A 15,881-nucleotide genomic window follows, 5' to 3' on the forward strand; every position below is an offset into this window, starting at 1 on the left:
TTACTAAGAGATGAGACTGCCATCAGGTCACCACGGGACCAATTCTCTATCTTAATGAATTTAAAAAATTTGTAGGGAATGATACATAATGGGAAATCACGTCAACAGTTTTGAATTTCATACGTTAAAAAACATTGAAACTATTTAGGGATTTTAATTTAAATCATTTGTGGTCTGCTAAAGGACATTGAATTTATAACAGAAGACTGAAGAAAGCTAATATATTGAACATGCACATGGTTACATCCTGTGCGTATTTTGAGTAATCCACACCTTTTTTAGGTTATAGAAAAGATAAATTTGTTTGGATGGATTACTTGAAGGCCTGCAAATCGCAAAATGCTCCCAAGAAGTTATTCAGAAACAGAAGTTCTGTAAGTATTTTCTTCCTCAGTATAAATCAGATTTCTACTTGAGCTTAAATTTCTTAAAATTCACTATATATTCTGTTGTATTTTTTCAGAATCCTTAGCTTCTTAGGACTTTTCTCACTTCATTTGTCAGTTTCCTATAGGCATATTTTCCCCTCCCCCCACACCACCAAATGTACAATTAAACACTTTAATTAGATGTGGGGAGTTGAAGACTTTATATTTAAATCCTGCTAAAATTTAAAATGTCTTCTGGAAATGTTTTTTCTTTTTGCTTCCAGTGAGTTACTCGTTCGAACTTAGCTTTGGTGTTCTGAGATCAGTAGATACCACAGGTAGACTTTGAATAAACCCAGCCTAGTTGGATTTACATGTAAGGAGAATGAGGGTGTCATTTCCTACAGATTCAAGGGGCGTATGAAGATTTGGGTAGAGCACACTTTTTATGCCATCGGTGTTCCCCACAACCTAGCAGCTCTTCAGGAGAGAATGAGAATAAGGTGCACCCCCTGCGTCCTCTGGGCCCCTGTCCCTCTGGGCCCACAGTGAGGCCACACCAGGGAATGGGGCAGGGAAGCCTAGTGTTGCCCTTCCACCTGCTGGCTGTGTGTCCCTTTGTAGGACACTCACCCTGATCCTGAAATCAGTGTTATACAACTGCTCTGTGTGTTTCAAGAGTTGTATCAAGGAAAGAGAGTAATAGAAATGGGAAATTGCTTTTAAAGATGTAATGTACTAAAGGAAAATAAAAAGCAAGGTTCAGTATAGATAGTAAAAAGGTAGAAAAAACTGTCTTCTAGTCCCCAGATACTGTATGTATACTTTCTAAATCCCAGGACTGGCTAATTACACTGGTACAAAGAGTGGGGTTTTGTTATTGTAATGTTACTTTAAATCATAGTCCTTACTGTTTTTTACTATGAAAAAATGTGTATAGATACTAAAAAAAGCATTTGGATTTTTTTCAAGTATAGGTTTATTTATGGATTCGTGCATGTGTTTCTCAAATATTGAGAAAGCCACTGTTTTCAGATCTCATCAAAGTAAATGATAATTTTGGTGCTAAAGATCCTATCTTTACTACTTCTCCAAACGTTGGTATTTGGAAACTGTTCAAGTCTGTGGGGAGCAGAGAAAATTACTTGATACTCCTGTATCCGGTACCATCATATTTTAAAATTAAAAAAATTTCTTCTAAGAACTGAAAAGGGAAAATGATGATGATGAGGGGAATATAACTTACCTGCACAACAAAAGAGAAAAAGTACAAGGTAACAGGTAGTTTCCTGGGTTTTGTTATGAATGTTAACTTCGTAACAGTTTGTTGGAATATTTGTACTAGCGTTTGCTGGCTTCATTCTGGAGGGTAATGTTGCCTGTAGACTGTTCTGATGCTAACCGTAGAAGTTTGACAGTAGCTCAGTCCTGTTTGCTGTCCTGTTTCTTTTTGTGCCTCTTCCCTCTGGTGCTGTGTTAGAATGGGCCAATGCCTAAAGAATTTCAGGTTGGAATGAAGCTGGAGGCCGTCGACAGGAAGAACCCTTCCTTGGTGTGTGTGGCAACCATAGCGGATATTGTTGAAGATCGCTTACTAGTGCATTTTGACAATTGGGATGATAGTTACGATTACTGGTGAGATACCGATGTGCATTTTATTTTCGTGTGTTCATGTTTGGTGCTAAGAATTTATTTTCCTTCCAGTACTGTCACTGTCCTTGCTGTTCTTAGAGTAATGAACATCCGGAATTTAGTGGCCGGCTTTTCATTACCTTCTCTTCCACATGAATTGCTGAATTAAAGTGCCCAAGAGACTTCTGCACTCTATGAAAGGTCACCTAATGAGGCCTCCTCTGAAATAATATGACCAGGTCAGGGCACTTCACCATATTGTGTCTTAGTTTGTAAGGGAGGCATTTCTATGAAGAGGAAGTTAAGAACTTGCAGTATTTTTTTTTTCCTGAAAAATGTTGAATTCAGCCTGTCATATTTTTGAAAGGGAATTTTCACAGGGAGAATGGAGTGAATTATTTGAAAGCCTGTGGGGAGCAGAAAAAATGTATGCTACGATACCGTTAAACTAACATTGCAGGAGCTAAAAAAGGTTTTCTGGGTAAAAACTTGAAATATGGAAGAGGGAACGGCAAAAATAATATTCGTAGCATTTCTTCACAGTGTATCCTGAATAACCATCAAGTCTCTGCCTAAGGCTATGGTTATTCATGCACATGAAGGGGGCCCTGTTTTCTCCTTTGAACTAAGAAGCAGAACATGGATTAATTGTTCTGTGTGTCTTAGGTAGGATGGGTTGGGTTCCTTGAAAAGGAGAGGGAGGAAATTGGAGGCATATGGAGTCTGGTCTGTCCTATTAAACTTTGGGCTGGCCTATTAATATTTTCCCTTGCTGCTAGCAAGAAGTGGTGGGAGAGTCTTATTAAAATGTTCACTCTTTGGGGATAACACTGGCAGTTCAGATTCTAGTCAAACACTTTTTAAAAATGCTTTTAAATTTCGAGAAAATTCTGTAAAAAAGAGGTTTGGTCACTTAGCTTATAAAATACAGCACTAAAAATTACTTCTAATTCTATGTAGCTATAAAATGTTTTAGCTATGTAGTTATATCTTCCATGGTGTGTCTCAGTATCTAGAATGGTCGTTACTCTTGGATTCTTTCTCCGGCATTGACTTGTGTAGGATCTGAAATGGAATCCTGTTTTGCAGGTGTGATGTAAATAGCCCTTATGTCCAGCCCGTTGGTTGGTGTCGGGAGAATGGAAGAACTCTGATAGCACCCCAAGGTAAGTGGCCTGGCTGCATTTTCTTTGAAGGTATCTCAGTGTGAGTGATGATAGCTGTTCTTGTTTTTTTGTTGTTGTTTATGCAAACCAGATTTTAATACAAAGTACATGATAAAAATACTGTGCAAGGTTGTTGTGATCACCCAGTAACCCAGGTGACTGACATCTGCTCATCTTTCCCATAATGAAAATGGACTGTGTTTCTAAAGATGTATTAGGAAGCCATTTGAAAAAAAGGTTGCTAAAAATTTTTATCCAATGAAATGTATACCAGTGCTGCAGATCAGTATTTAAAAGCTAGCTATTTCCACCTACATAATTTATCTAATAGCTTATGCTAACCCATTAATTGAATCATAAGTTTGTTAAATATTCTTTGGATTTAAATGAAGACATGTAGAAATCTAAGGAATGAGAATTAACCACGAGTGTTCAGACTCACCAGACCTTTTTACCAAACCAAGAGGTGGTTCAGCTAAACACCAAAGTAGGGACTCTTTCTAGTTATTTGTATTTTTTCTCATTACAGAAATATTAAGTATTTAGAGACTTTTGTATCTAATTTATGTTTTCTAATTTCAAAATTAATTAGATATGGTAGTTGTGTAAGCTTAGCATTTTTAAAATAACTATTCTAGGAGAAACCAATTTCGTTCAATAAAAAATGTGCAGGAAGAAATATAGAGTATTAGGGCACGGTGGCACAGTTGGTTAGGGGTCTGACTCTTGATTTGGGCTTGGGTTGTGTTCTTGGTGCTGAGATCAAGCCCCGAGTGGGGCTCCACACTCAGCACGGAGTCTGCTTGAGATTCTCCCTCTCCCCTCCCACTGCCTCTCTCCATCTGCCCCTCCCGCTCGTGTTCTCTCTCTCTCTTTAAAATAGATAAATCTTTAAAAGAAATGTAGAGTATGTAACATGCCATTCTAGAATGGAACAGTTGTTTAATGTTTTGATTTGAATGATTCTAGAATTTTGCTGTGTTTTAAAATTTTTTTCTAAATACAGAAAAATGATTAGGATTTGTCACCAGATTCATAAGTTCAGTGAGAAAAATTTAAAAATTCAAAACAATCAACAGACCAAACCAAATCAGACCTAAAAAAAAACAAACAAACAAAAAACACAACCTATTTCAACTATGCAATTAGTCTAGAAAAGTTTTATAAGGTATATAACATCTTCTCAAATTTGATTTTGATACACAGATTTAGAGTTGTTTGTCTTATTTTTCTGTAAAACTGGCTAAAGCTAACTTTAGAATAATGTTCTTCAAGATGAGGTGAAATGTTTTCTCAGATCTCAGAATATGTGGTTTGAGTCGGTGTGCCTGGAGGCGCAGCACACTCTGTTTTCCATTTTCCTCTAGTGGAATTACTTCTCTGCTAGCTGCAGCTGTTTCTCACTACACTTCATGGACACAATCAGTGGTTAAATTCATCATCTTGCCTCCTGGTGCTATGTCCGCCTGGAAATAGTCTGTGCAGCACTTTGAAGAACTGTATGTCCAGAATCTTTCTGTCATTAACGCGAACTGAGGAGTAAGGGGGCAAAGCTTCCATACCCCAGATAAGGCCAAAACTTTAAGGCCTGCTTGATGGGTGTAGGAGACTATTTAGTTCATAAAGTCAATAAAGGACCAATGGAACTCAACCCAGATTTATGGTTTTCCCCGTAGAATTGATTGCATATATAAACATTATCACCATGCCGAGATTTGAGTAAGAGTGTTAGCAAAGATCAATTTAGTGATATAAAAGTCTTCACTTCAGGGTCATATTTTCTTCCCTAAGATGTAGATTTAAAATTCTGAGGCTATTTTGTCCTGATATACAATGTCTGAATTAGAATCTTCCAGTTAACCTGCCTCTAAACCTCATCTGCTTGTTAGTATCCCTTTTACACATTATGGAGTGTTTTTATACACTAAAATACTGCCTTCCCCCGAGCCCCAATTCTTATAGTATTTTGTTTCTCTGCAGGAAATTCTTTACCTACTTTTTTTTTCTATTGATATATAATTCACTTTTTATAAATTTCACCCTTTTAGTGTATATTTCAGTGGTTTTTAGTATGTTCACAAGGTGGTCCAATCATTACCTCTAACTTTTGCCAGAGATTTCATCATCCCCAAAAGCACACCCTCCTGTACTCAGTCACTCCTCATTCTCACTTCCCTCTCAGGCCTAGGCAACCACTACTCCGTTTTATATCTCTATGGATTTGACTGTTCTGGACACTTGGCACACATGGAATCATACAGTATATTGCCTATTGTGTCTTGGCTTCTTTCACTTAGTATAATGTTTTCAGAGTTCATGTTGTAGCATGTCTCAGTACATCATTCTTTTTGTCCACAAATAATAATTTAGTGTATGCATATGACACGTTTTCCTTATGCATTCATTAGCTGATGGACATTTGGTTTGTTTTCACTTTTTGACTATAATGAATAAAGCTGCTGTAAGCTTTTATGGACAAGTTTTTGAGTGATATGTTTTCATTTCTTTTGGGTATGTAATTCTAGGACTAGAATTTCAAAGTTATAAGGTAATTCTGTGTTTGAGGAATTGACAAACTATTTTCCAAAGGAGCTGCACAGTATACATTCCCACTGGCAATGAATGAGAATTCCAGTTTCTCCACATCCTCACCTGCATGTTATTGTCTTCTTGATTACAACCATCCTGGTGTGTGTGAAGTTAGATCTCATTGTACTTTTGATTTGCATTTCTCTAATGACCAATGATGTTGAACATCTTTTCCTGTGGTTATTAGCCATTTATGTATCTTCTTTCAAGAAATATCTGTTCACATTGTTTGCCCATTTTTGAGTTGGGTTATTTGTCCTGTTATTGAGTTGTAAGGGTTCTTTGGATATTAGACACTGTTGTCATTTTCACTTTCTTGACGGCTTTTTTTAAAGTACAAAAGTTTTTAGTTTTGATGAAGTCCAATTTATGTGTTTTCTCTTTTGTTGTACTTTTGGTGTCTATGAAAGCGTTGCCTAATCCATGGTCACAAAGACTTTTCATAAAAGACTCTTCTTTCCCCATTGATTGGTCGTAGCAGGATTATTGAAAAACAGTTGATTATAGACAGATGAGTTTATTTCTGAATTCTCCATTCTATTCCATTCCTTTATATGTCTGCCCTAATGCCAGTACCACACTATCTTGAATACTGTAGCTTTTAAGTAAATATTGTGAAATTGTGAGTTCTTTAACTCTATTTTATGTTCTTTCTCAAGACTCTGTTGGCTGTTCTGAGTCACTTGCAAATATGTCCCTATGAATTTTAGAATGAGCTTGCCGATTTCTCTCCAAAAAGAGCCAATAGGGATTTTTATAGGGATTGATCTGTAGATCAATTTGAGGGGTAGCCATCTCAAAAATATTGAAATTTTCAGTCCATGAACATGGGGCATCTTTCCGCTTATGGAAGTCTTTAATTATCTTTCAGTGATATTTTATAGTTTTTAGTCTACAGGTCTTGCACTTTATTAAATTTGTTCTGAAGTATTCTTTTTTAATTGAAGTGAAATTTATATGACATACAATTAACCATTTTGAAGTGTGCGATTTAGTGGTAATGTATTCAGAATGTTATGCAACCACCAGCTCTCTCTAATTTCAAAACCTTTCATCACCCAATAAAAATGTTCCATACTTATTAAGTATACACTCTCCATTCCTTGCCTCCCATCCCCTGGGAACCTCTACTCTGCTTTCTGTGGATTTTCCTATTTTTGATATACATGTTATATATAAAAAGAATCCTGTAATACATGACCTTCAGTGTTTGACTTCTTTCATTTAGAGTAATGTTTTCAAGGTTCATCCAAGTTGTAGCATGTATCAGCAGTTCATTCCTTTTTATGATCGAATACTTTTCCATTGTATGTACATATTTTATGATTTGTTTGGCCATTAATCTGTTGATGGACATTTGTATGGGCATTTGTACTTTTGCCTGTTATAACTAATACTATTATAAGCATCCGTGTACAGTTTTCTGTGTGGACCTGTGTCTTTACTTCTCTTTGGTGTATACCCAGGAGTAGAATTTCTGGGTGATATGATAATTCCATGTTTAGCATTTTGAGGTACTGACACCTGTTTTCTGAAGTACCTGTGCCATTTTACATTCCCACTAGCAACATATGGCAATGATTCTTTTTCAACATCCTTGCCAACTTGTTATTTTCTGTTTTCTTGATTAAAACCACCCTACAGGGTGTGAAGTGGTATCTTGTGGCTTGATTTATATTTCTCTAATGACCAGTGGTGTAGTTTATGTGGCTATGGGCCATTTGCATATCCTTTAAGAAATAGTTATTCAAATCCTTTGCCTATTTAAGAAAATTGGGTTGTCTTTTTATTACTTATATATTATTTAAATGTTGTGTCCATTTACTATATTATTACTGTAAGAATTTTTTTAAGATTTATTCATTTATTTGAGAGAAAGAGAGCATGTACGTGTAGGGGGAAGGGCAGCGGGAGAAGGAGAGAGTCTCAAGCAGACTCCTTGCTGAGCATGGAACTCAACACAGGGCTGGATCCCAAGACCCTGAGATCACTACCGGAACCGAAACCAAGAGCCAGACTTCTAACCAACTGTGTCACCTAGGCACCCTATGACAGTTTTTTAATATATTCTGGATGTGAAACCCATATTGTATAAATGATTTGCAAATGTTTTCTCCTATTCTATAGATTGTTTTTTCACATTCTTGATAATGTTTTTTGCTGTAAAATAGTTTTTAATTTTGATGGTCCACCTTATCTATTTTTTCAATTGTTGCTTGTGCTTTGGTATTAAATCTAAGAATCCACAGCCAGATTTGAAGTCATGAGGATCACCCCTATGTTTTTTTTTCTGTGGCTTTTATAGTTTTAGCTTTTGTATTTGAGCTTTTGATCCATATTGATTTAATTTTTGTCTATGAAGTGAGGTAGTGGTTCAACTTCATTTGTTTGCATTTGGTTATCCAGTTTAAGCAGTACCATTTGTTAAAGAAACAATTTCTCTATCGTATGGCCTTGGCACCATTGTTGAAAAGTAGCTGGCCATAGATGTTTAGGTTCATTTCTGGACTCTTCATTCTGTTCCATTGGTCTATATACCCATCCTTATGCCAGTATTAGCCTGTTGTTTTTTTTTTTTTTACTTTTTTTAATGTGTGTGTTCTGTGAGATTCTCTTATATAGAATTGTGTAGTCTATCAAAAGAGCAGTGTCCCAAAAGATTAAAATTTCCGATTTGAATGCCTTTAATTTTGTTTCTTGCCCAGTTGTTCTGGCTGGGACTTCTAGTACATCATTGAATATAGTGGTGAAAGTGGGAATTCTTGTCTTTTTCCTACTCTTAGGCCAGAAAATCTGTCTCTCACCATTATGCATGATGTTATGATTTTTAATAAATGTACTGTATCATGTTAAGAAAATTCCCTTTACTTTTAGTTTTGAGTGTTTTTATCATGAAAGGATATTGAATTTTGTCTAATGCTTTTTTTTGTATTTATTTAAATGATTATGTGGGAGTTCCCCCTTCCCCATAGTTTCATGGTGTATAATCCTTTAAATGTGCTTTTGAATTCAGTTTGCTACCGTTTTGCTGAGGATTTTTTTTTAATTGATATTCAGAAGGGGTATTGGTATTGTTTTCTTGTCATGTCTTTTCCTGGTCTTTTCATTTTTATGCTATTTTAAATAGAATTGTTTTCTTAATTTCATCTTTAGCTTATTCATTGTTGTGTGGAAATACAATTGATTTTTGTACAATGATCTTACATTCTGAAACTTTCTGGATTTATCAGCTCTAATATTGTGTGTGTGTGTGTGTATGTATTCCTTAGGATTTTCTATATGCAAAATTATGTCCTCTCTAAGTGGTGACACTTTTACTTCTTCCTTTCCATTTTGGAGGACTTCTATTGTTTCCTTACATCCTCTGGCTAGATCTTCTAGTGCTTTGTTGAATAGTAGTGGCAAGATGAGACATCCTTTTCTCGTTCCTAATCTTAGGGGGGTGCTTAATCTTTCCACATAAGTGTGGCATTTGCACCTGTTTTTTGTTTGTTTGTTTGTTTTTTTGTAGCTGCCTTTCTCAGATTGAGGAAATTCCTTTTTGTTCCTGGTTTGTTTTATCATGGAAGAGTAGTAGTGCTATTATATGGTGTTATTAAATTTATTGCTTTTTATATGCTGACGGAGTCTTGTATTCCTAGGATAAATCTCGTGTATCCTTTTAAAATGTTTTTATTCCTAAAAGTGTATCTAAGGCTGCTAAGAGTGCTGAGGAGAAACAGGATAAACAATAAGTCCAATGCTTAGTTATTTAAAATGTTTATCCACTGTATGATAGCTTTTCTTCAGGAGGGACTCAACTGTGGCATAAAGGGGTTTCTTCTTATGGTGTTGGATGGCTTGACCCTTCATGGTCACAGGACCACACTGGACCACAGGAAGCTTCCCAGTTGATGTGGTGATATGTAAAATAAAAATTCAAGTAGACCAGCCATTTAATCAAAGCATGAACAAGAGAGTAGAGTGCAATGAAAATATATGCAGAGGAAAAGTGAGCAAAAATTGGGTGGAAACAGTTAAAGCTTATCAGTAAACAAAAATCGCTGAAAGCTTATGAAGAGTTCTGATTATGCTGGCCTGTAGGTTTGTGTGAAAACAAGAGTGACCAAAGATGTTAGGTCCCTATTAACTGCATACGAGAGGAAAGATTTGGAACCGTGGATAGTAGAAGGGGCCCTGTGGATAATAGGATGCTGTGTAGTCAGGCTATTGACAAGTGGGAATTTGGACGTGAGATTTTAAAGGAAAAACCAACCAATCACATGATCTTCAGGTATTCCCTCTGGTGTGACAACGCTGAGGCTAGGATGATAGAAATGCATGTAATGTATTGGATGTCGTGTATATTTTATATCTATATATGTATTTTTTGAATTTGAACATAGTAAAAGACAAAAAGAAATTAACATTGCATGAATGATTTGTTTCTCTTAGTAATTTAGTACCACAGCTTGTTAGCTATAGTTATTTTAAGTGAATTTATATTTTAAGCATCATTTATGGCTATAGAATTTTACATTAAATTTTATTTTATGGCTGTAATTACATTGTTGTCAGAAGAAAATGTATTTGCTGTATTTATTATAGCTTCTACGTGTGTGTGTGTGTGTGTGTGTGTGTGTGTAATTGCTCATCGGAGAACGATTAGGGTGCTTGAAAGTAGAGCAGTGTGTGCTGATCTGTAAAGTTGCCCCTGGGGTGTACTCAGATTCTCATAGAGTCCAGATTAAAGAGCCTTCTCAGGGAGAGAAAGAGGGGAAGAAAAAAGTCAGTTTTTAAAATGTGTGAAGTATAAAATGTAAAGGTGCTTTTCACTGATAAAAATTTAATACAAGGTGTTACACATTCTATTCAGTGTCTTTCTACAGAGAACCAAAAATGGATGGGCTTCTGTTTCTTCAGAAGTAGCAGCCTGCTGGAATTTTAGCTGAAGTTACAAAATGACAAAAAGCTGTTAGGTAGCCCCTTCGCATTTGAAGGAGAGAAGCTCCTTTCCAGAAGGTTTGTGGGGTCTCATAGTGAGCTCTTGAGCTCTTGGTGACAAGCAGGCAATGGCGTGTTAAGAGTCACCTCCTTATAAAGAGGGCAAGTCTCATCCTTTCATTGAAGTAAAATCCCCTAGCAGCATAGTTTTAGGTGGTTCGTGGTATGGCCAAGTCCGTACAGTTAAAAACTGGAGCTGTCTATGAGAGAATATTAAATAGATTATCAGTGGAAAACTATATGTTTTTTGCTTTTTCAGTTCTTTTGAATGGTATTGCTAAAGTTACTCTGATTGCTTTGTAATGTATATGAAATTCCTAATACTCTACATTGCTTGGTGTGGCTTGTTCACCAGTCAAAACAGTATTGTGAAGATTGTTCTCTCAACAGTACGATTACTTGTATGAAAATCTGTTGTGCAGCCTGCGACAGGAGCCTCCACACCATCCAGCCTTCTGCTCAATTTGGGCAGGTGGACAGGAGGCCCTGCAGAAAGATGATGGCTGGGAGGGCTCCTCTCACTGACAGCGGGACCATCCCAGAAAGGATGACAGTCCTGCACAGCGTGCCCCTCTGAATGCAGACCGCTGTTCACATTTGAAGCACATTCTGAATCCAAACTCAGATTCAATTCAGCAAACATCCCTGTAGTGACTTCTGGGCTTACTGAAGGGGGAGAACCAAATAAGTATAAAACATGTTGGAGAAAGGGATCTGTTTCTGTAAAACACTATTGAGATGGAATTCACACACTATACAACTCATCTGTTTATTGTGTACAATTTGATGGTTTTCAGCATATTTAGTGTTGTGTAACCATCACTGCATTTAATTTTAGAATGTTTCCATCACCTTAAAAAGAAATCCTGAACCATTTCGCTATTATGCCCCAACCCTCCATTCCCCTCAGCCCTTGGCAACCATTAGTCTGCCTTCTGTCTTTATAGATGTGCCCACTCTGAGTAGTTCATGTAAGTAGAATTCTAAAACATGGCCTTTTGTGTCTGGCTTCTTCACTTAGCGTAATGATGTTAGAGTTCGTCCGTGTTGTAGCATAGATTAGCACATCACTTCTTTTTAATTCCCAATATTATTTCATTATATAGATAAACCACAATTTGTGTATCCATTTATCAGTTAATGGGCATTTGGGTTGTTACCACATTTTGGCTATTCTGAATAATACTGCTGTGAATATTTGTGTAAGTTTTTGCATGAATGTTTCCAGTTCTCTTGGGTGTGTACTTAGGATGGGGTTGCTGGGTCATTTAGCAATTCTACATTTTACTTACTGAATAATTGCCAGTATCTTTACCACAGGTTTACGTTCCCACGGGTAGTGTATTAGGGCTCTAGTTTCTCTATATCCTTGCAAACACTCATTGTCTGTGTTCTTGTTCATTGCCATCATCCTGAGTGTGAAGTGGAATCTTATGTTTGGATCTCATTTTTCTTGACTGCTCAATATGACCTCACACATTTATCTGTTTTCATGGTAATTTTGTGAAGATTTTGTCAATTATTTCAATTTCATAGTGGAAGACCTGAGGTCCAGAGAGGTCAGATAACTGTCCCTAGACCTTTCATGTGATGTGAAGGGGATTATGTGGCAGGCCCTGTTAGTAGACTTCAGGAATTCCTTTGCCTTTTCTTTTTCCCCACGCTGTTTGTAGTCCTCGTATAAACGGGCTTCTGACTGTAATGGAAGGGACATTTTCAGTAGACCACGGAAAACACAGGAGAGGGAGGTGTAAGTTCTAACTCTGTATGTGGATATCTCCACACTGGAAGCAGTGTTGGCATTAGTCTTTGAAGGATGGGCAGACTTTCATCTGAGAAGTGGAGTGGAAGAGAACGTTAGACGGAAGGAAAGACATGCACCTCTTTAAACAAGGAGTTTCTGGAAACTTCATATTATGGGCATATGAGTAAAGTGCTGGGCTGCAGGGTAGGGAAGGGGTAGAGGAGGACAGGAGGTGAGAAATGATTTAGAACATTAGGCTCAGAATGATGTGTGATTGGCCTTGTAAATGTTTCTATTTTATTTAAGATTGGAAATAATTTTAGAGATTCAGAAGTTACAATAGCAAAACTAAACTCCCTGCCAAACCATTTGAGATTAAGTTGCCAAAATGAAAGTTTTGCCGGTCACACGGTGATATACTCTGTGAAGCACGCATGCACAGATTTCACCCAGAATCACCTGCGTTTTCTTATCCTGTCTAGTGTTCTTTAATCGCAACGGTTCTTCACCTTTCCTTAACTTTTATGAACTTGACACTATTGAGGAGCATAGGCCAGTTATTTTTTATTACAAGCTTCTCACTTTGGGTTTGTCTGATGTTTCCTCAGAAGTAGATGGATTATGCACCAGGGGAGGAATATTCTAGAAGCAGTGCATATCCTCAGGTGGTGCTGTCCTTTTCCTGCTATTGCTAACTTTGATCACTTGATTGAAATGGTGCGTGCCATTTCTCCACTGCAAAATTCCTCTTTTTCCTTTTGTAATTAATACATACTTGTGGGAAGTGACTTTGAGAATGAATAATTATTCTTTCTCATCTAACTTTTACTCACCAATTTTTAGCATCTTTTGATGTTCATTAGATGAATTAGTAATTATTATGATGTTTGCCAAGTGGTGATTTTCTAATTACATTATTTCCACTACATTTATTAGTTGACTTATGCTTATTCAATTTTTTTTAAGTACAGTAACTAGAGTTGTGGATTCCTATTTTATTCATTGTGCTTTAATCTGTTAGTATCATTATACAGGACCCTGGTGGGAGAGGGCGGGTTAGAGAGGATGGTGAGCAGTCTTTCCTGATCCCAAGGTACTGACAGTCTACTAGAGACTGTTTGATGAATTAGAAATAACTGTTATAGATGATAGCAAGGAAATTAGTCAAAAAAGTAACACCTGGTCAGAAAGAGAAAGAATTGCCTCATGGAGAAAATGATATAATGGTGTACTGCTCTGTAATACATGATCACAAACTTAATGGCTTAAAACAACACAAAATATTATAGGTCTGGAGGACAGGACTCTGAATGGGTTTCACTTCAGTTTTGAAATATTAATAAAGAATTAGTAGGTTGGGTAGGTTGAGGCCATTTTCTGAAAAGCCAGAATGAGGAGTTTGTAGTCACACCTTCAATGTTTAAGTATTTATTTGGCAATAGTAGGCCAGATTAAAGGAAGACCATTAGGGAGATTCACTGTATGTGAAAATAAAGAGTAAGGGCTAGGGATTTCTGCTTACATGATTTGGCAAGAGACTGAATAAGAAGACACAAATGAGCTCTTTATTCAGACGTTTCTTATGGTCTAGAAGGCACTGAATTGATTGGCTGGGGAAATAAATCTGGTTCCTGACCTTGCAAGGCTCTTTTTTATCTTGTAACTATTATGTTCTAGAGTAAATACATTTTAATATGATTAGTGAAAGCCACTCAAAACAGAAAAAATAAACTGGCATATTTTAGTAACTGTGAGACAATTTTCTGTGGCCATCTGATACAATACGTCATTTTATGTTATTGTGTCTGTGCCTCAGGTAGACATTCTCCTACCAGAGGTCCCTTAAGACTCTGCCACGGTTCCATCAAAGGGTAATCCTTCCACTGCAGCATATGCTATCACGAGCCTCGCTTCTTCAACTTGATTGAAAATCATATCATCATTTCCCCAAGGCTTTTCATGAAAAGCGAAATCCCTACATGATTCTACAGAGACACTGTAAAGGGATAGTTGTCTCTCCTCTGTAAAGAGTGTTCAGTCAGTTCAATTCTCTTTATGAATCCAAGTTTATTNTGAGAAGTGGAGTGGAAGAGAACGTTAGACGGAAGGAAAGACATGCACCTCTTTAAACAAGGAGTTTCTGGAAACTTCATATTATGGGCATATGAGTAAAGTGCTGGGCTGCAGGGTAGGGAAGGGGTAGAGGAGGACAGGAGGTGAGAAATGATTTAGAACATTAGGCTCAGAATGATGTGTGATTGGCCTTGTAAATGTTTCTATTTTATTTAAGATTGGAAATAATTTTAGAGATTCAGAAGTTACAATAGCAAAACTAAACTCCCTGCCAAACCATTTGAGATTAAGTTGCCAAAATGAAAGTTTTGCCGGTCACACGGTGATATACTCTGTGAAGCACGCATGCACAGATTTCACCCAGAATCACCTGCGTTTTCTTATCCTGTCTAGTGTTCTTTAATCGCAACGGTTCTTCACCTTTCCTTAACTTTTATGAACTTGACACTATTGAGGAGCATAGGCCAGTTATTTTTTATTACAAGCTTCTCACTTTGGGTTTGTCTGATGTTTCCTCAGAAGTAGATGGATTATGCACCAGGGGAGGAATATTCTAGAAGCAGTGCATATCCTCAGGTGGTGCTGTCCTTTTCCTGCTATTGCTAACTTTGATCACTTGATTGAAATGGTGCGTGCCATTTCTCCACTGCAAAATTCCTCTTTTTCCTTTTGTAATTAATACATACTTGTGGGAAGTGACTTTGAGAATGAATAATTATTCTTTCTCATCTAACTTTTACTCACCAATTTTTAGCATCTTTTGATGTTCATTAGATGAATTAGTAATTATTATGATGTTTGCCAAGTGGTGATTTTCTAATTACATTATTTCCACTACATTTATTAGTTGACTTATGCTTATTCAATTTTTTTTAAGTACAGTAACTAGAGTTGTGGATTCCTATTTTATTCATTGTGCTTTAATCTGTTAGTATCATTATACAGGACCCTGGTGGGAGAGGGCGGGTTAGAGAGGATGGTGAGCAGTCTTTCCTGATCCCAAGGTACTGACAGTCTACTAGAGACTGTTTGATGAATTAGAAATAACTGTTATAGATGATAGCAAGGAAATTAGTCAAAAAAGTAACACCTGGTCAGAAAGAGAAAGAATTGCCTCATGGAGAAAATGATATAATGGTGTACTGCTCTGTAATACATGATCACAAACTTAATGGCTTAAAACAACACAAAATATTATAGGTCTGGAGGACAGGACTCTGAATGGGTTTCACTTCAGTTTTGAAATATTAATAAAGAATTAGTAGGTTGGGTAGGTTGAGGCCATTTTCTGAAAAGCCAGAATGAGGAGTTTGTAGTCACACCTTC

General features: G+C 36.8%; 1 protein-coding gene across 4 annotated transcripts in view; it reads left to right on the forward strand.

Moving 5' to 3' along the window:
- L3MBTL4 (L3MBTL histone methyl-lysine binding protein 4) overlaps nucleotides 1-15,881 on the forward strand; it is a 375,657-nt gene that overhangs the window by 154,723 nt on the left and 205,053 nt on the right. For all 4 annotated transcript variants that reach the window (XM_019802531.2, XM_034642569.1, XM_034642568.1 and 1 more), the window contains 3 exons: nucleotides 283-374; nucleotides 1,849-2,003; nucleotides 3,090-3,166. In XM_019802531.2, the coding sequence (XP_019658090.1) occupies nucleotides 283-374; nucleotides 1,849-2,003; nucleotides 3,090-3,166 (324 nt within the window). The remainder of the gene's footprint in view (nucleotides 1-282; nucleotides 375-1,848; nucleotides 2,004-3,089; nucleotides 3,167-15,881) is intronic.

Source organism: Ailuropoda melanoleuca, chromosome 14 (genome assembly GCF_002007445.2).
Source record: "Ailuropoda melanoleuca isolate Jingjing chromosome 14, ASM200744v2, whole genome shotgun sequence".
NCBI classification, from domain to species: Eukaryota; Metazoa; Chordata; class Mammalia; order Carnivora; family Ursidae; genus Ailuropoda; species Ailuropoda melanoleuca.